We start from the raw sequence: 19,828 nt of genomic DNA, 5'->3' as shown, positions 1-19,828 counted from the left end.
GATGTTTTATTATGGATGCGCGCACTTTATTTCACGTCTTCTGAACTGTTGACAACTAACACCTGCTTGCCCCCATTGAAAGGCTTGAAGGGGCCAGGACAATTTTTAATATAACTCCGATTGGATTCGTCTGAAAGAAGAAAGTCACATATACCTAGGATGCTTTGAGGGGGAGTAAAACGGAGGCTAATTTTCATTTTTGGGTGAACTAACACCTTAAGGAAGCTATAATGCATTATTTAGGAAATGAGGAGCGAACGCAGTGATTGTTTTTGATTGTTGATAATATGTTGTCATGGCGATATCAGCTACTAAAGCAAGTGTAATTCTGTGTGTGCGTATAACTAAAACAGATGTGTGTATCTGTCCACTCTATATACAGTGGGTACGGAAAGTATTCAGACCCCCTTAAATTTTTCACTCTATTGCAGTTTCATAAACTCTCTCAGCACACATGTACAGACACAGCTTTACTCACCCTGATTGTTGGGTCCAGTGGTCCCAGAAGATATTCTGGGTGACGTACCCAGCGGTGAAGCTCTGTAATCTGAGCTGTGTCCCCTTCCTCTCCTCTGTCATGCTATTGTTAGGGATAATCCCTAACTCCTGACACAGATGAGGGCAGGAAAACACAGACACTCATATACACACACCCCTGGGGTCTCAAGTCTAGCATAGTCCCTCACGCACACACAGTTTCATCTGTACATGGTGGTCTTTTGTGTGAATGAAGCTAATGGTTATGTTTCAGTGTGTGAATTCATTCTTTCTTACAATTTGTTTTCAGGAAACGCTACAGACTATCCCAAGGTTTTGTTTCCCCTTCAATATGGACAGGTAATGTTACAATCTTTAATCAAGTCAAGTCACCTTTAGTCATACAGCGAATAGTTCACCCAAAAATGAAAAGTTGCTAGAAATGTACTTGTCCTCAGGCCACCCAAGATGTAGATGATTTAGTTTCTTCATCGGAACAGATTTGGAGAAATTGCAGTACATCACTTGCTCACCAATGGATCCTCTGCAGTGAATGGGTGCCGTCAGAATGAAAGTCCAAACAGCTGATAAAAACATCACAATAATCCACAAGTAATCAACTCCACTCCAAGCCACTCCACTCTCAATTAACGACTTGTGAAGAGCTGTGTGTTTGTTTTAACTTTATACGGACCCCCTGGCCTTATGTCAAGGACCACTAGGGGTCCATGGACCCCTGGTTGAGAAACACTGCACTAGAGAAACAATATTGTGGATAGAGGACTCATATTTTAGCTGGAAGCAACAGTTTGAAGTTAAAAATGTTTTGATGGATTTGTTTATCACAAACACGCAAACTTTTCGCTTCACAATACATTAATTGATGGACTGGATTGGTGTGGATGATTGTGATGTTTTCATAAGCAGCTATACTGAACTTGACTCCACTACTGTCTAGCGTCTTTATTCAGCTCGAGTCAGTTCAGTCGATGTAGCAAAATTGGTCAATTATGAAACAATTCAGCTCTACAGAAAACAATAGTGTTACCATTAAGCTCAGTTCATTTTGTTTTGTTCTCATCTAATTGTGTGAGTGCCATCAAATCACTTTCATTTGATTCCAGCACCTCTTGAACCTTGACTTTATAAGTTCGGACCAAAATTTTGTATTTGACCCTGTCTTTCAGTATGGCAGTGGGCCAGGTGGGGCAGAACTTCACGTTTGTTCTGACGGATATCGAGAGTAAACAGCGCTTCGGTTTCTGCCGGCTCTCATCGGGAGCTCAGAGCTGCCACTGCATCCTCGGGTACAGATTATTGGTTTTAAAAGTACAAGTTGAACATTTTATGTAAAATGGACCTGTTTTCTTCATCCACCTACTTCAGATCAACTTAATCTAATTGTAGTCTAACTGTTTCTGTTTAGCTACTTGCCCTGGTTTGAGGTGTTTTACAAGCTGCTGAATATCCTGGCAGACTATACAACCAAAGGACAGGTCGGTGGTGCATGAATGACAACCACACTCATATGTCGCTGTGTCTTATACACGCAGATGTACACATACGCATTTAATTATGAATGTGAATAGGATTTCTTGCTGATTTCATACTTTACATTAATTCTAAAATTACAATTACTGTTAACCTGATAACTTTAACCTGACCCTAAATTACAGCTTTTTTTGTATTTTTATAAACATTTTCCTTTGGACAAAAGTGTTTTTTTCCCCTCCAGATTTACAGTTTGGTTAAAAGTTTGGGGTCAGTATGATTTTTTTTTTTTTTTTGAAAGACATTAATGATTTTAATCAACAACGACACATTCAGTTGATCAAAAGTGACAGTAAAGATAATTATATTGTTATAAAATATTTTTTTAATTGTTCTTTTTTAACTTTCTATTAAAGGTGGGGTAAGCGATTTCTGGTAGCCAATGTTGACATTTGAAATCACCAAAACAAACACGCCCCTACCCCAAAAGGGTCTCGCCCCTATTTTGATAGCTCCGCCCCACACATACATACGCAACCCAGGCAACAATTAGTTCTGTGAAACAAAGCAAAATCAATGTTACACCGTGTCTACACCGGACATGAGTGGGGCGGCGAGAAAAAATACTATGGAACTCATTATAATCAGTGATGCTGTCTACACCATAGATATATATATATATATCTATGGTCTACACTGGATGCGACGCAGCACGACACGACAAATCCCCGACAGAAAACTGCTGCTGCGTTCTATTCATGACGTATTGACACAAATTTCAAATGATTTTCAACGGTCGTTTTGTCGCGTCCAGTGTACTAGACAGACTTTAGCTGTTGTGGCGCAGACACGGTGTTACTCACCTATCGAGAAGAAACAAAGCAACTTCGCCGTCCGATCGCAGGCCTTCCGCTTGAGTTTTCTCCAGCGCTGGAAAGCTGATACGATATTTGCACGGGTCCTACTTATTGCCTTAAACCTTCTTTTGTTCCACAGATGTTTTCCTCTTTTGTTTTTATCCGCCATCTCTATATTTCTGACGCTCGGCTCACTAATGTCCGTCCTGTGCACTGAACGCTCTCTCCTCCGCATCATGAGTAGACACGCCCCTTACTGCTGATTGGCTACAAGTTTGTTTTGCTAGTCGGCCTGAATCAGTTTTCTAAAGCGTTTTTGAAAAATCGCTTACCTCACCTTTAATCAAATATTCCTGGAAAAATTTACTAAAATTACAACAAAAATACTATGCAGCAAAAACAGTTTTCAGTGTTGATAATAATAAGAAATTAAATAAATTACATTTTAAAATATATTAAAATAGAAAACTTTTAAATTTATTTTAAATTGTAATAATCTTTCACAATATTACGGTTTTACTGTATTTTTGATCAACTAAATGCAGCTTTGGTGAGCAGAAGAGACTTATCTCAAAAACATTACACAAGAGGAGCTTTTTCAGCTGTTTTGACCTCAGAAGTGTAGCAAGGTCATGCACACATACATATAATAGTGACGTGGCATTGATTATTTGTAGTGATTTAACATCTTATAATATATATAGTGTAAAATCTGCATGTGAGACTTGCTGTTTTAATTTGTGTGTATTTGTGTTACAGGACAGTCAATGGAGAGAGTTGTTAGAGTCTCTACACACGTTAAACATCCCTGATACTGGAGTCCCTGTGCATTTGAGTGTGGTAATATACAGTAACATACACACATGACGCTTACATCAGACAAGATGTTCATATTACAATCAATTTATTGTATAAAGCTAATTACATTTCTCTGTCTTTAGCATTGGTTTTTCACAGTGCCTGATCCTAGGGAATTACCCAGTATACCTGAAAATGTAAGTCTGACTTATTACCTTGACCCTGTTAGTCACAATGTAGAAATTACATATGTATGCATTACTATACGGATGTGACTAGTTATAATTTAAACTAAGGACGTCTGAAAATACAGGTTTAAAGGGGTCATGAACTGAGAAATCAAAATTCCCTTGATCTTTTGATCAAGACATCCTGTAAGTTTCAAACCTTTCTTTCTACATCGGAAGCGAGCACTGTTGTGGCATTTTGCAAATCAGTTTACTGTCGGGGATTTGTTGTCAATCTGTGCCACATCCAGTGTAGACAGAATGGCAGATTATAATGAGTTCTGTTGTCTATAGTCATTTTGCGCTGCTCGCGTCGGGTGTAAACACAGGGTAAAATTAGCAAAGAGCTCCAGATCGCGTCAGTAAAACACTGTTTGTTTGTTTGTTTGCTTGCTTCACTTAGCTACGGATTCATTTTTAAACGAGACAGTATGATGCAGGCTTTTCAGAGAGACTGAAAGTAAATGATGATGCAGTGCTGAGTCTGACTAAATTGGATCCAACAGTAGTGTTGCAACACAACATAGTGTGAGTAAACGTGCTTTTACCACGATTGCATTGTCTGTTCCAGACCATTTAATGTATACTGAGTATTTATATGTTTTAACCCAAATGACCCATGTTGTTTTCAGAGTACATCACAGCAGCATCCAACTGTTATTTGAATAAGCAAAACTGTTAGCCTATAGGGTTGGGAGATGTCTACGGACGATGTCTACAGTTGAAACATCGTGATGGACGATTACATCGGGGGGCGGGGCGAGGTTAGGGGTGTGCCCGACGCGTGAAACAAATAACGCGTTATCCGGAGCCACTAAAAGGTTAGCCGTTTGCTAGTGGGTAGCCTGTTGCATTACAGTACATGAAAGTTCACTTACCACATACACAGAGTAAGGAGAAATCATTCGATGGCAAATGATTTGCAGATCCTGAGCACCAATGACAAACATCTAATCTTGTCAAATGTGTGGTAAGTACTGATCGCGAATCTCAAAAGTGAAAGTGAGTAAAATGAGAGCGCGCAATTGAAAGCGGTTTCAATAGCGGCTCCCTGATGCCAGCAATTTATATACAGTCGCCTATACTTAACCAACGATATAATTGTGAGAAAAAGTATTGGAATTTTTGTTTTATCCTCCCTTCTCTTAGGCTATTTATTCCCTTTAGGGTTTCCGTAGTACACTTAATTTCCTTTCTGAACACGGAACTGGGATGCGGTGGTGGTGGTGGTGGTGGTGGGGGGGGATCATGATGTCAGCTTAACATCGTGATGTCTGTCAGCCATCGGCGATGGACGATGGCATCGTCTATCGGCCCAACCCTATTAGCCAATCATAGCAGTGGGCGTTTACTTGCTCATCTTGAATGCGCCCCGCCTATAAAAACAGATCGTTCTGCAGAGAGGCTCAAAAACAGGATAGAAAATAGCCTATTGCTTCTAAATGATGTTTTTTTAATGTAAACTCACACTAATATTATAAGTGAACCTCAGAGAACATTATAAAATAATACGAGTCATGACCCCTTTAAAATGACTGAAAATTGTCTGTAAAAATCAAGTTTACCTAGCTAAATTCAAAAGGTAATTCAACTAGTTGTCATCAATCCATATAACACATTGACTCTCATTAAAAAAAAACACGTCTATGATTCTTGATTCTATGACTTGATTCTTTTTATGTATTTGCAGAGAAATCTGACCGAGTATTTTGTAGCAGTGGATGTGAATAACATGCTGCATCTATACGCTAGCATGCTGTACGAAAGACGGATCCTCATTAGCTGCAGCAAGCTGAGCACTGTAAGCATCATCTCTACCATTATCTCTCTCTATATTGTTAGTTGTTTTTTTACTCGTTTTAGAGGTATTAATAAACCTTCTTCTCCCTCTCAGTTAACCGCATGTGTTCATGGTGCAGCAGCCATGTTGTATCCCATGTACTGGCAGCATGTTTATATTCCAGTACTGCCACAGCACTTAATAGACTACTGCTGGTGAGTACACATTCACACACATTCATACATATATACTTGGGAAGGACCTCATATCTCCTTTGTTTTAAAATTAAGTTGCTAATTACTTGCCCTTTATTTTTTATTTGATAAAAATAGGCATTATTTGGTCCAGTTATGAATACTTTTTTGTTGTAGGAGGATTTAATATATTTACAAAAGTTTGATTAAATGTATTTAAAAAAATATATTTTATATATTTTAAGATTAAGAATAGTTCATTCAGGACTTACTCATATTTATTGAAAAGGAAAGAGAAACCAGTTTTATGTAAGAACTTCTTGAGTTTAAAAGCATCTTCTAACAGAATGTCCATTTTAAATGATATTAGACAATGTTTTTATTCAGTATATTAATGGACAGTTTTAAAAAGGTTTCTCCTGGAGCAATTTTTTAATTTTAAGTACCGTGTATGTATTATAATCATCTATGTAATACATTTTAAAAGGCATAAATTGTACTGAACTATTGTTATATTTTTGTTAGCGCTCCAATGCCATACCTCATCGGAGTGCATTCCAGTCTTATGGAGGTGACTGATTGCTTTTTTATTTTACCGTAACTGCATATTCATATTTTTCTGTGCTAATGGCAGATTATAATGAGTTCTGTTGTCTATAGTCATTTTGCGCTGCTCGCGTCGGGTGTAAACACAGGGTAAAATTAGCAAAGAGCTCCAGATCGCGTCAGTAAAACACTGTTTGTTTGTTTGTTTGCTTGCTTCACTTAGCTACGGATTCATTTTTAAACGAGACAGTATGATGCAGGCTTTTCAGAGAGACTGAAAGTAAATGATGATGCAGTGCTGAGTCTGACTAAATTGGATCCAACAGTAGTGTTGCAACACAACATAGTGTGAGTAAACGTGCTTTTACCACGATTGCATTGTCTGTTCCAGACCATTTAATGTATACTGAGTATTTATATGTTTTAACCCAAATGACCCATGTTGTTTTCAGAGTACATCACAGCAGCATCCAACTGTTATTTGAATAAGCAAAACTGTTAGCCTATAGGGTTGGGAGATGTCTACGGACGATGTCTACAGTTGAAACATCGTGATGGACGATTACATCGGGGGGCGGGGCGAGGTTAGGGGTGTGCCCGACGCGTGAAACAAATAACGCGTTATCCGGAGCCACTAAAAGGTTAGCCGTTTGCTAGTGGGTAGCCTGTTGCATTACAGTACATGAAAGTTCACTTACCACATACACAGAGTAAGGAGAAATCATTCGATGGCAAATGATTTGCAGATCCTGAGCACCAATGACAAACATCTAATCTTGTCAAATGTGTGGTAAGTACTGATCGCGAATCTCAAAAGTGAAAGTGAGTAAAATGAGAGCGCGCAATTGAAAGCGGTTTCAATAGCGGCTCCCTGATGCCAGCAATTTATATACAGTCGCCTATACTTAACCAACGATATAATTGTGAGAAAAAGTATTGGAATTTTTGTTTTATCCTCCCTTCTCTTAGGCTATTTATTCCCTTTAGGGTTTCCGTAGTACACTTAATTTCCTTTCTGAACACGGAACTGGGATGCGGTGGTGGTGGTGGTGGTGGTGGGGGGGGATCATGATGTCAGCTTAACATCGTGATGTCTGTCAGCCATCGGCGATGGACGATGGCATCGTCTATCGGCCCAACCCTATTAGCCAATCATAGCAGTGGGCGTTTACTTGCTCATCTTGAATGCGCCCCGCCTATAAAAACAGATCGTTCTGCAGAGAGGCTCAAAAACAGGATAGAAAATAGCCTATTGCTTCTAAATGATGTTTTTTTAATGTAAACTCACACTAATATTATAAGTGAACCTCAGAGAACATTATAAAATAATACGAGTCATGACCCCTTTAAAATGACTGAAAATTGTCTGTAAAAATCAAGTTTACCTAGCTAAATTCAAAAGGTAATTCAACTAGTTGTCATCAATCCATATAACACATTGACTCTCATTAAAAAAAAACACGTCTATGATTCTTGATTCTATGACTTGATTCTTTTTATGTATTTGCAGAGAAATCTGACCGAGTATTTTGTAGCAGTGGATGTGAATAACATGCTGCATCTATACGCTAGCATGCTGTACGAAAGACGGATCCTCATTAGCTGCAGCAAGCTGAGCACTGTAAGCATCATCTCTACCATTATCTCTCTCTATATTGTTAGTTGTTTTTTTACTCGTTTTAGAGGTATTAATAAACCTTCTTCTCCCTCTCAGTTAACCGCATGTGTTCATGGTGCAGCAGCCATGTTGTATCCCATGTACTGGCAGCATGTTTATATTCCAGTACTGCCACAGCACTTAATAGACTACTGCTGGTGAGTACACATTCACACACATTCATACATATATACTTGGGAAGGACCTCATATTTCCTTTGTTTTAAAATTAAGTTGCTAATTACTTGCCCTTTATTTTTTATTTGATAAAAATAGGCATTATTTGGTCCAGTTATGAATAATTTTTTGTTGTAGGAGGATTTAATATATTTACAAAAGTTTGATTAAATGTATTTAAAAAAATATATTTTATATATTTTAAGATTAAGAATAGTTCATTCAGGACTTACTCATATTTATTGAAAAGGAAAGAGAAACCAGTTTTATGTAAGAACTTCTTGAGTTTAAAAGCATCTTCTAACAGAATGTCCATTTTAAATGATATTAGACAATGTTTTTATTCAGTATATTAATGGACAGTTTTAAAAAGGTTTCTCCTGGAGCAATTTTTTAATTTTAAGTACCGTGTATGTATTATAATCATCTATGTAATACATTTTAAAAGGCATAAATTGTACTGAACTATTGTTATATTTTTGTTAGCGCTCCAATGCCATACCTCATCGGAGTGCATTCCAGTCTTATGGAGGTGACTGATTGCTTTTTTATTTTACCGTAACTGCATATTCATATTTTTCTGTGCTGCAGATTCATATTTGAATCACAGTGCTGTTGTATTGAGTTACGTGTAGTGTAGCAAACTTCTAGGCTGTATTTAGAATGTTTTGTGTGTATCTGTGTTTGTGTGTGCTGTCGTAACAGAAGGTGCGAGGTATGGCTTTAGATGACGTGGTACTTCTCAATGTAGACACAAACACTCTTGAAACGCCGTTTGATGACCTACAAAGCCTTCCTAATGATGTGGTGAGTAAATAAGCATAAACACGACTTGCTCAGATCTCCAAAAAGTCTGATCTGTTTTGGGCATGGTGTTGATTTTGATGTGTCGGTGATGATCTGATATGGAAATGTATCTAAAATGGTCAAGTAAGTGATATACGTGTGTATGTTGTAGGTTTCATCTTTAAAGAACCGCCTAAGAAAAGTTTCCTCAACAACAGGAGATGGAGTGGCCAGGGCGTTTCTGAAGGCACAGGCAGCACTGTTTGGCAGTTACAGGAATGCACTACAAATTGAACCGGTGAGAGTTTGAAGTGTTGATGTGCTTAAGTTTAGACTCAAATGTTGGTCATAAATGTTGGCTCTGAGCATTTGAACATGCAGGATAACTGTGAAGACAGTGTTCTCTAGGGGACAGTCCGTGAAAAATGCTTAGGTATGAAGCTGCATGTTTTTGACTTCCCATGTGTCTAAATGTTCAGGAGGAGCCAATCACGTTCAGTGAGGAAACGTTCATCACGCACCGATCCAGCACAATGAGACAGTTTCTACATAATGCTATCCAACTACAGTTCTTTAAACAGGTATTACACAAATATTTACCTAACTATCTAAATGAGAGCATACAATAGACGTTTAGTGTTTTTATATAACGCTAATTATAAATACAGCTTCAAATAAATATTCCTTCTTTTAGTCTATACACTTATAAGCTTATCATTTGTTTTATAAAACTACAGCGGTTTTGTTTTTACCAGTTTTTCTAGTACTTTTTATGCATGTTAAGGCACTTATTTTGTTAACTTTGTTATATCAGAACATTTTTCAACAACATTTCAGTGTTGTTATTGTTAACTAAAGCTATTAAAAATCATTTCTGGTAAGTAAAATAAAGCTGAAGTAAATATTACATTAAAAACTTAAACTGAATTACTGAAACTGAAATAAGTTTAAGTTAAAGTACTAAAATTACAAAAATATTTAAAAATAAATAAAAATTAACTAAAATTAAAATGAAAACAGAAAAAATAGTTATTCAAAAATATTATTCTAAAATATTATATGAATAATACTGCTTTACATGTAGTGTATACATATCAATTTTACAATCAGACACAGCGCTTTTGTCAACTTTAGTGTCACAGTGGTCCCTTTCACGGTGCGTGACACATACATAAGGATCATTGCTTTAATGTGTGTTTACAGTTTATAGACGGGCGTCTGGAGCTGTTGAACTCTGGTGAAGGGTTCAGCGATCAATTTGAGGAGGAGATCAACATGGGAGAATATGCTGGTAAGAGACTTAAAGGGGTCATATGATGCGATTTCAAGTTTGTTACAAGCTGATTTTGCATAGATAAGATCCCTGAAGTTGCAAAGACTAAAGTCTCAAAACCAAAGACATATTCTTTATCAAAGTTAAGACTCTGCCACGCCCCCCTAAAACGGCTCGTTCTAACACGCCACCACATATCTACCTCACTATGTGGAAATATTAGCATAATGCGCCCAAATGTTCACGCAAAGAAAGAAGGCGTGGTTTCAGGAACCGCAGTTAGTGTTGAAGCAGCATGTCAGGGAGATGCTGTGTGTTTCTAGGCGAAAGCAAAAGCACTTTATTTGGCCTTCCGAAAGTAGATGCATTTAGGAATCTTTAAGATGACTTACAACAGAACAGCAATGCATTTTATGAACGACCGTTTCGTGAACCTAGGAGAGGAGGTAATTCTGACTTTGCTATGACAATCTGGCACTTCTGAATCAGCTACTGTTTTGTTATTAGTTTAAGTATTTGCTATTGACTGTTCAAATGTGTAGTTTTGCGCATCGTGTGTGTGTGTGTGTGTGTGTGTGAGCGAGAGAGAGCGAGAGAGAGAGAGAGAGACACACATCACAGTGGATTCAGCTGTCTTAACCGTGGTTTGTGTACTCCAAACACACGTTCATCACGGTGTCTGTCACGAGACTCTGCACTCGCAATTATGGTAAGGGGTGCTACATTTCCGACGAGTGCTTGCGGTGTTCGGCCAATCACAATGCACTGAGTCGGCTGGCCAATCAGAGCAGACTGCGCTTGTCGGAACGAGGGACTTTGTAGAAAACGAAGCGTTTGAGAGAGGCGGGGCATAGAGGACTTACAATAATGTACAGTATTTAAAAAATATTTTGTGTTTTTTGAGCATTAAAGCATGTCAACATATTCTGTTACACCAAATACACCAAATAATGATCTTTAAAAAAGCATCATATGACCCCTTTAATTTGTCTGTATATTTACTGTAAAGCTAATAAATTAATGTCATTATTGCTGTTTTTACATTCTTCTCTGTGATTGTTTCATATTTGTGTTACAGGCAGTGATAAGACATATCATCAGTGGCTTTTCACAGTGAAGGTGAAGTTTCTTGATTTTTGTGTGTGCTGGAGAGGTTGATTTGGACTGATTCTTTGTGTATTTGCTTATGAACTTTTCCACCTCAGTTTGATGATGTCTTTTTCACCTTTGGCTTATAGAAAGGCAGTGGGGCCATCTTAAACACAGTGAAGACAAAGGCAAATCCTGCAATGAGGACAGTTTACAAATTTGTATGTATCCATGTGTAAACACTTTCTTTCTCCGTTCTCTATGTGTGAGTGAATTCTTGTTTTGTCTGTGTGAGAGTTTCTACTGTTTTTTTTTTTTTTCTTTGTCCAGTTTCTCTTTCTTTTCTATGAGAGATTTCTCTGTGCTGTCTGTATAAGGAATCTCCTCATGTTTCCTCTACAGGCCAAAGACCATGCCAAGATGGGCATCAAAGAAGTCAAGAGTCGACTCAAACAAAAGGTTCTCATAGTCCCCCCCCCCCCCACAAAACATAATTATTCATAGTTTTTGCATAAACATACTAAATGTACATGCATTTTTTAATGCAAGCAATGTGCAAGCAACTATGTATTGACTTGCAGGAGCTTACAGAGAATGGTTACTCAGAAGAGCCTGGGTCCACCCACTTACCCTCCACACACAGCAAAGACTCCCTCACCTGGGACCAGAGACGTCCAATCACAGTTCACTTTGGACAGGTGGGTGTGGGGAATTGTAACTGTTTTGGAAATTACAAAGTTTCTGCAAAGAGCGTTTATATAATGTAAATTATCTATCAAATTATACAGTATATTGCTGTAATGGATATGCACAGTATTGTTATCATGGCCACTTCAAAATAATGTAATAATTACCTAATTTTCCGAATTAGATTTTTGAAATGCACATTAGCTTCTTGTCTACAAAGCGATTAAAATTTAGAACACTGCATTGTGCAACATTGTTACTGACTTCCACTTGTTGTATTTATACATTTATATTTATATGTATTAATTTGTTTACACACATACATTTGAATGTATTTCAATATGTGATAAAAGCTTCAGCAATTACCGTGATATGAAGCTTTGATATCGTCACATGCCTATTTCAGATGTATGTTAAATAAAAAGTGTGTTGACATGGACATAGTAATTAGGATTCAGTCCATGTGTTGAACTGTTAATTTTTAGGAAATGTGCAATAGAAGTCATATTTTCACAGATAAAAGTGTGTGTGTGTGTATGTATGTTTGGAGCAGACTGAGCAGTCACGTTCCCCAAGGCCCCAACGTCCCCCTCCCCCCCATCCTTCCAAACTACAGCACAGCACACGACCAGTGAGTACAGCACTCTCATCCCTGACCTCTGACCTGTCACCCTGAGCTCAGATATTCCCCTCTGCCCTGACTGCTGCACTGGAGTGTGTTATATTTGTGTGTTCTGACAGGATACTGTTTGTGTGTGTGTATTTACATACCTGTGTGATCTAACTTCAGTTGTTTTTCTACAGATTAATGCTCACTCACACTCATGAACGAGTTTGTCGTGTGTTTGCACTTACTTTTCTACCGCACAAACTTTTTTCCTCTGGTTTAAAGGGTGCTTTATTCTGTCAGCCAATCTTCAGGTCTTGGATAGCGCATTTCTGTTTACATTTGACAGGATCTTGACCTCTGACCCTTGCTGTCTAAAAGGAGCAATTGACTTCTGACTTAACAGTGACTGCGGTGACATCTACAAAGATTTAACAAATCCAGAGAGACGTTAGTATGCTGTTTAGAACGCGTGTTTGTGTGTGTTTGCAGGCTCGACCTCCTCGGCCTCTGGTGGCAAAGAGACCACGCAGCAACATTGCCATAGAGGGAAACCCTGAACAGTAAGACTTAAACACTTAACCTTTCTCACATGCAATTGCAAACACAAACAAATAGACAATGGTCATTGTGTTTCTGTCTATGGAATATTTTACTCCGCATTCACAGCATTTGTCAGATTTTTTTGTTCAATTACCGCTAAACTGTATTTCTCTTGTTGTTAGGTTGATTGTTTACATTTGTAATGAACTATTTTGCAGAACATTTAAGCCAGTCTTAAATAAAGAGAATGAAAAAATTTTAATTAAAATCTATTTTATTTCTATTATTTATTTGATTAATGTCAATAATAATGGGATAATGTACAGCCAACCGATCATTATTGCAAAATAAACTTAGTTTTTAAGTCTCCTCTACTTTGCATCCGGGAGTTGATATCCTTTTATTTTTTAATAGTGGCTGATACTGTTTTTAGTATTATTTATATACTATTATAGTTTTTTTTTTGTATTAATATTTTGATTTAGCTTTTCTTTTTCTTTTTCCAGTTTTCATTTTAATTTTAGTTTTAGTTTAATGTCTTCTGACTTTATGTACTTTTTCCATTTTTTATGAACTTTTGTTTTTAAAAAATATTTCTAAATATTTTAAATGTATTTTTAGGTTTTAGTTTTATTTCAGTTAGTAATTTAAGTACTTTTAGTACTTAAACCTATTTTATTAAACTTATAGTTTGTTGCCAAAACAACATTTCAAAAATTTCAGTTAAAATTTTTTCATCTAATAATTATATTTTATTTCAATTAAAAACAAAGTTTTTAATAGTTTTATATTTTTAATAGTTTTAGGCTATACATTATCCTTCAAATATCTGACATACAAATCAGCACAGTAAAAATGTTGTGGTCTTGAATGTGTGATTGCATGTCTCACTCTTTCTTTTTCTCCTTCACTCTTGTGTTTTCTCTTTCACATTGGGATGGTCATTTTTGTGATTGTGTGTTTGTGTGTGGTTACACCTTACACTTGGCTCTTTCTGTCTCTGCCAATTTGTTTACACTTTCTTTTTTTGTTGCTGCTGTGCATCTCTGTATGTGTGCGTGCTGACACTGTAGTTACGTGCGTCCAACCCGTCACTATACAGTGTTTCTGTGCGAGGACTCTTCGGGTGACGAGATGTCTCAGGATGATGACTCCATTGCTGCTTTTCCTGAACACTTCCTGCTTTCTGCTCCTTTTGAATGGTCTCTGTTCAAATGTTTTTCATCCTTGATTTCTCTAATGTCTATTAGTCTTAAAGTGAATATTTGATTACCTTTTCACATACTGTGCCCGCAAAGTAGTTTTTGGCCACTAAAAATTTATAGATGTCATTGCATTAGATTACTAAATTTCAAACTAAGTGGAAGCATTAAATATACTGATACTGTTCAAAACACATTCCAGTTGTGGAACTTATCTATAGTACTGTAGAACTAATTTGTCAGTATAAATTGCATTAACTGTACACAGAGATACCCCAGGGCTTGGTGCTTGGACCCCTAATCTTCTCCCAATGTTCCCCTAGCCGACCCTGCTGCATAGGCTGTTAAAGATGTGCATGTAATCCAGAATGGGCCAGCATGTTTGGCCTCCAATAACAAAGTACTTAAAACGAACAAATCTTTCGTATCTGAGCATGTCTCATAGCTCCTTGTCCAAACTCTTATCATCTCTAGATTTCTCATGTACGTACTATTGAAGTTCTGCAAATAATCCAGAATACGGCAAAGTATTTGGTCCTGAATCAGGCCCAAAGAGCAATTTGATATCTAATGCAATGACAACCTCATTTTCAAGTGTCATAAGTCTGAATATTTTTGGGGCTACTGTTCACCATAATATTTAGTTACGCTGTGGCTTGTCAGATTTGTCTTTAATGCTGTCTTAAATCAGTTTTATTGCATGGCTAAATTTAATAAATGTGATGTCTTTGCCTGAGGCATGCAACAGCTTATTAATGTAAAGTGATTTTGATTGTTTTGTTGATCAGATCTGCCCATTTCAACAGCTTTTCATCTAACATGAAAATATAATGTGTCTTGTACTTGTTTGTGCATGTGTTGTGTGTGTACTTGTTTGTGTGTTTTTGTGGCGTGGCTGTTGTGTGCCTATGTGTTTTTGTTTGAATATGTGACTTAGGCCCCAGCCATACAGGTCTCTGAAAGAGGCAGAGCTTGTGGAAGAAGGTGAGGAGGTTGGGGAGTGCTTCCAAGGTAACACTGCTCCGTCCAGCCCTGTCCTAGACAAGTTCTCTGACCTGAGCCTGTTGCAGGATGCTTTCCATAGTCAGCAGGGGGAGCCAGAATGTACCGAAACCACAAATACCACAAAATCCTCTCACAGCACACACTCTACACTCAGTTCCGCCAGAAGTTTGGAGGATCTTCGAGCAGACCCACAACATGCCAACTTCAACTACCAGGTTAGATTGTGCTGCAAAGTTTTGGGAGTGACAGCCACAATTTAATGCACAAGAGAATCCTGTAAATCAGTGTTTCCCAACTTTGTTCCTGGGGTACACCAGAAGTACACATTTTTTAACTCTTTGTTTTCAAACACCTGGTTTAACTCATCTGCTCCTTAGCAGACTTCATGACCTGGAATGAATGGGTCAGATAAGGGAGACATCCCAAATCGGTACTGTTGGTGTGTCTCCAGGATCAAGTTTGAGAAACTCTGCCCTAAATTATTGTTCCACTTGTAGGAAATACAGGAGACACTGCCAAACTCACAATGGTCTATGATGAGATCCATAGTAATGTTTTGTTATCTCACTTTTAGGAATTGGTTGCGGTTGTCACTCCCGCAATCACCCAAACTCTAGGTGAACAGAATGGGTTTAAGCACTCCAAAGCAATCGGATTTATTGCTGTACATGGCCTCTATCTATCTAAAACTTGTTTTAATTGTTTGTTCTCCAGCGGATAGATCTTACTTCTGGTGAGCGCACACGCACACTCCCTGGTCTTAAAACCACCAATCCGTACAACAAGCTCTGGAGCCAAAGAGATGTCCCATCCACGTTGCTTGGCCAAGAGTCGCCTTCCTGGGAGAGACCTCTCTCCGTGCCACCCTTGGAACCCCCTGAGGCACGGCCAGACAATAGAGAGAGTTCAAATCCCAGTGCAGAGAAGACCGAAGGGGCTTGTATCACAATCCCTCGTCCCCAAGGTCGAAAAACACCCGAACCGGGTGCCGTTCTAGCACCGGCTGTGACCCTGCTGCGTGGGGTTAAGCAGGCCAGCGAAAAGGAGGGAGGAGTGTCTACTGGAGGGCAGGAGTTTAGGCAAGCACTGAACATGTCTCCTCACTCCCAATCACAAACTCAGGCGGACTTGTTGAAGCCCAGTGAGCCAAACGAGGGACAGGACTTGCTCAGCTTGTTGGACCCTCTGTGCGGAGCAACGAAGAATGAGGCCACCCCATCCCTCTCTAAACCCCCTATACCTCCTCGACCCAACCCCCCAAACTTGCCTGCCTTCCCCCCTCCAGTATCACTGAACCCCTTTACCCAACCACCCCAGTACCAGCCACAAAGGCATTATAGTCCTGTTATCCCAGGTAACCCTTTTGCCCCAGCATACATGCCTCCCCCAGGTGCCAACTACTTCTCCACCTCTGCCCACCCATTCTCAGTATTCAGTCAGACATCTGCTGTGGGTGTGATCCCAACCGGAGGGGCGTGGCCAATTGGACGTGTTCCACCATCCTCCAGCAGTAGCGGCTCTCTTTCAACCCTCTTAGACTCACCTGCTCCGGCTACTCTGGCCCAGCCTGCGCAAGTTTCTACAGACGAACCCCTTGACCCATTCAGTGACCTTCTTTCTATGGCAACCACACCAACAGTAATGGCCACGCCCCCCAAAAAGAAGGTAGAGGATTTGCGAAGAAGGTGGGAAACTTTTGACTAGCTCTGCCCACATCTTTCACATTTTTTTTTACTGCTGCTACCAACCAGTGAGGGACCGAAAATTTAGAGCCAGTGGGTATTTAAGACTGCGCCCCCTAGTGGCCTGAAAGCACTGTTGGACATTTTCCCCCCCAGAGTGTCGTGCTTTTTTTCGCGCCTAGCTCACACACACAGCCTTATGCACACAGATGCTAATGATGTGTTTCCCATAGCATCCGGATGAACAGTGTTGTTCCAATAGCAGCAAGTTTAACACTGAAAAACCATATTAGCAGGATAACACTGTATTTTCTGTAGCTAGTAGTCTAGTTTCCATATGGATCAGACTACAGTACTAAAGATACCACACAATAAGTGACCCAAGTCCTACATTAGCAATTAGACTGGCATTGTTGCTTTTATGGTAGTAACTGCATAAACAGTCAGTGCCGTTTTAATAAGAATCTTGTGTTTTTATTCCTACACGTTAATTCAAACCGACATACCCTAGTGTCCACTTCTTGAAAAAAGATTGTTAAATTGCCATTTATAATGCACTTGAATACAAATATTGCGTATCTCTAGTAGATGGCATACTACACATCCCACACTTCTTGCTACATGACACAAGGGCATACTACATTCTGGACGTTAAAATGCACATTGCATATAACGTTGTGACTGCTGTACCTGCCGTGTACTTCAAATTTGCACTACATTACATATGGCATACTATAATGCATACTGCACTACATATCGTGTCCTAGTTGAAGCTATATACTACTCGCTGCATAGAGCATAGTGTGTGATAAAGTGCGTCAGTATGTTAGCACTCAGAATGGGTCAGCGTAAACAGCCCTGTAAAACACAACACTGCCCCCTAGAGCTCTGAAATCAGATATTTTAAAGTACAAAAATGCAGTATGCATTTGATGCATTATCTCTTGACCAAAAAAAAGTGTCATTTACATTAGGTAAACAGATCAAGAGTGTATTTTTTGATTAAATATGTGGTGAATGGCTTCACTGGTACCGGCTTTACATCTGGTTTCGCTTGCCTGTGTGTCAGTCAAAAGTAATAAAATGGGGTCTTCTGGAACAGGGTTCTGTTCAGTTTCTAAATAATTTAGTTTAGATGCTAATTGTCCATTTGCTTTGATTTGATGTTGAAGTTCTCTCAGTTTATTCTGAGTATCACATGATAGACTTATAGCTTTCATAAAGCAACCAGTCACCACCCTTCTTTTTAGCACTTCTCTTTCCATTTAATCTGCTACTGCCGTGTGCTCTGCATTATGGGTATTTATTCTAATAGAGCTGTTTTGCGCTTTTTAAACATACATACTGCTATAAAGTGTGTTAAAATGAATCCTGACTCTGACAGCTGGTTTTCTCATCATAGACTCTGCCTGTTTTCTGGGTTTACTTCAGCACTATATACAATCTGTGTTGGAGGATCTTTGTTTCATGCCATTTTTTTGCTATATTTTTGTCTGAGACAAGTAGGAGAACACTGTTTGTGCAAATCTTGACATGGAAAAGAATTGTGTACAACCAAACACTCAAATCCAAAAGAAACATGTTTTTGTCCATGTCAGGGAACATCAGGGAGTGAACTGGTGTCTCTTCTTCTCTGGTTTTATTGTTGTATTTAAAAAAATGAAATAATGTTATTTGTGTTATTCAAGTGTTCTTGAACATCTCTATCCACCCTGTAGAGCTGGTAGAATTTCATGTTTTCTGTTAGTGTATCCATTTAGATCACCTTTCGAATTTGGCCTTAAACGAGTGTGTGTGTGTGCGCGTGTTATGTGTGTAAATTGAGAGCTGCTTGTGGTGAGAGGTTTGTTGTGTATTCCTAGTCTTACTGCATGGGTTGTTACGGTGTTTTGGTTCAAATTTTGTCTTAATGTGAAAAAGATGATTTTTACACCGCCTGTTAGGTTGAAATGTGATTTGTCCTTGGTCAGTAATTCATACTGAAAGTTTAAAACAAAAGTTCAGTGGAAATGGAAGCTAATGCACCATTACAGAATACACTGAGCGGCCCTGCACTGGATTACAGTGAACTAGTGGGGTGACTTTAAGAATGTTTGACAAACACAAAACTAAAAATCAATGACAGTGTAATGCGTGAGAGCATATTAAAGTGCTACTGTATAACAGAAAACAAACTTTAAATTTAAATATTCAGTAAAAATTAATTGGGTGACGCAAAACGAGTCTTTTTTTTTTTTACATTGACAAATAAACGTTTGCTAAGTATTCTGTTAAAAATACCTTTACAAATTTAACTGCAACAGATAGTTTTTTTTTTCAGCAATCATCAAATGAGCCGAAGCTGTGATATTTTTTCCCCTACAGTGATTTAACTGGCAAGACATCCAAATTTGTTTAGATGACATCACTGCATATAGCAGTCAATGAGGCCCATCACTGAATGTGACTGTATTCTGAGAGCGAAAACGTGTCAAACTATAATCTAGCATTGTCTGGGTAAAACAGAGTTTGAAAGTACGGCTGGAATGGATGTAACAAAATTGTAGGACCTGTTTTGACAGGATACTTTAAGGTTTAGATATCTCAACTTGAATGGTAGGAGAGTGCGGCTCTCAGTAAGATGGAACTATCAAGACGTGTTTCTGATGTGTAAAATACAATTTTCTCTTGGAATGTATCCCAATGTGAACTCCTATCCTCATATCTTGCACTTTTTAATTTTTTTAATTATTATTATTTGGGTGTTATTAT

General features: G+C 38.4%; 1 protein-coding gene across 6 annotated transcripts in view; it reads left to right on the top strand.

Moving 5' to 3' along the window:
- dennd1a (DENN/MADD domain containing 1A) overlaps window positions 1-19,827 on the top strand; it is a 27,396-nt gene extending 7,569 nt beyond the window's left edge. The window contains exons 4-24 of one of the 6 annotated variants that reach the window (XM_016271244.1): window positions 788-837; window positions 1,665-1,784; window positions 1,904-1,973; window positions 3,585-3,665; window positions 3,767-3,820; window positions 5,541-5,651; window positions 5,745-5,845; window positions 8,690-8,735; window positions 8,909-9,010; window positions 9,162-9,287; window positions 9,469-9,570; window positions 10,193-10,280; window positions 11,341-11,381; window positions 11,501-11,572; window positions 11,754-11,810; window positions 11,933-12,049; window positions 12,592-12,669; window positions 13,138-13,208; window positions 14,262-14,390; window positions 15,328-15,610; window positions 16,110-19,827. In XM_016271244.1, the coding sequence (XP_016126730.1) occupies window positions 788-837; window positions 1,665-1,784; window positions 1,904-1,973; window positions 3,585-3,665; window positions 3,767-3,820; window positions 5,541-5,651; window positions 5,745-5,845; window positions 8,690-8,735; window positions 8,909-9,010; window positions 9,162-9,287; window positions 9,469-9,570; window positions 10,193-10,280; window positions 11,341-11,381; window positions 11,501-11,572; window positions 11,754-11,810; window positions 11,933-12,049; window positions 12,592-12,669; window positions 13,138-13,208; window positions 14,262-14,390; window positions 15,328-15,610; window positions 16,110-17,099 (2,889 nt within the window). In that variant the 3' untranslated portion in view covers window positions 17,100-19,827. Of the gene's footprint in view, window positions 1-787; window positions 838-1,664; window positions 1,785-1,903; window positions 1,974-3,584; window positions 3,666-3,766; window positions 3,821-5,540; window positions 5,652-5,744; window positions 5,846-6,349; window positions 6,396-8,689; window positions 8,736-8,908; window positions 9,011-9,161; window positions 9,288-9,468; window positions 9,571-10,192; window positions 10,281-11,340; window positions 11,382-11,500; window positions 11,573-11,753; window positions 11,811-11,932; window positions 12,050-12,591; window positions 12,670-13,137; window positions 13,209-14,261; window positions 14,391-15,327; window positions 15,611-16,109 lie in introns of all 6 variants that reach the window. The other 5 variants (XM_016271245.1, XM_016271246.1, XM_016271248.1 and 2 more) reach the window with 5 other exon arrangements.
- The last annotated feature ends 1 nt before the right edge of the window (window position 19,828 follows it).

The sequence above is a fragment of the Sinocyclocheilus grahami genome, unplaced genomic scaffold (genome assembly GCF_001515645.1).
Source record: "Sinocyclocheilus grahami isolate Dianchi unplaced genomic scaffold, SAMN03320097.WGS_v1.1 scaffold61.1, whole genome shotgun sequence".
Classification (NCBI taxonomy): domain Eukaryota; kingdom Metazoa; phylum Chordata; class Actinopteri; order Cypriniformes; family Cyprinidae; genus Sinocyclocheilus; species Sinocyclocheilus grahami.
The sequence above is the reverse complement of the archived record's forward strand: the minus strand, read 5'-3'. Positions and strand labels throughout refer to the sequence as shown.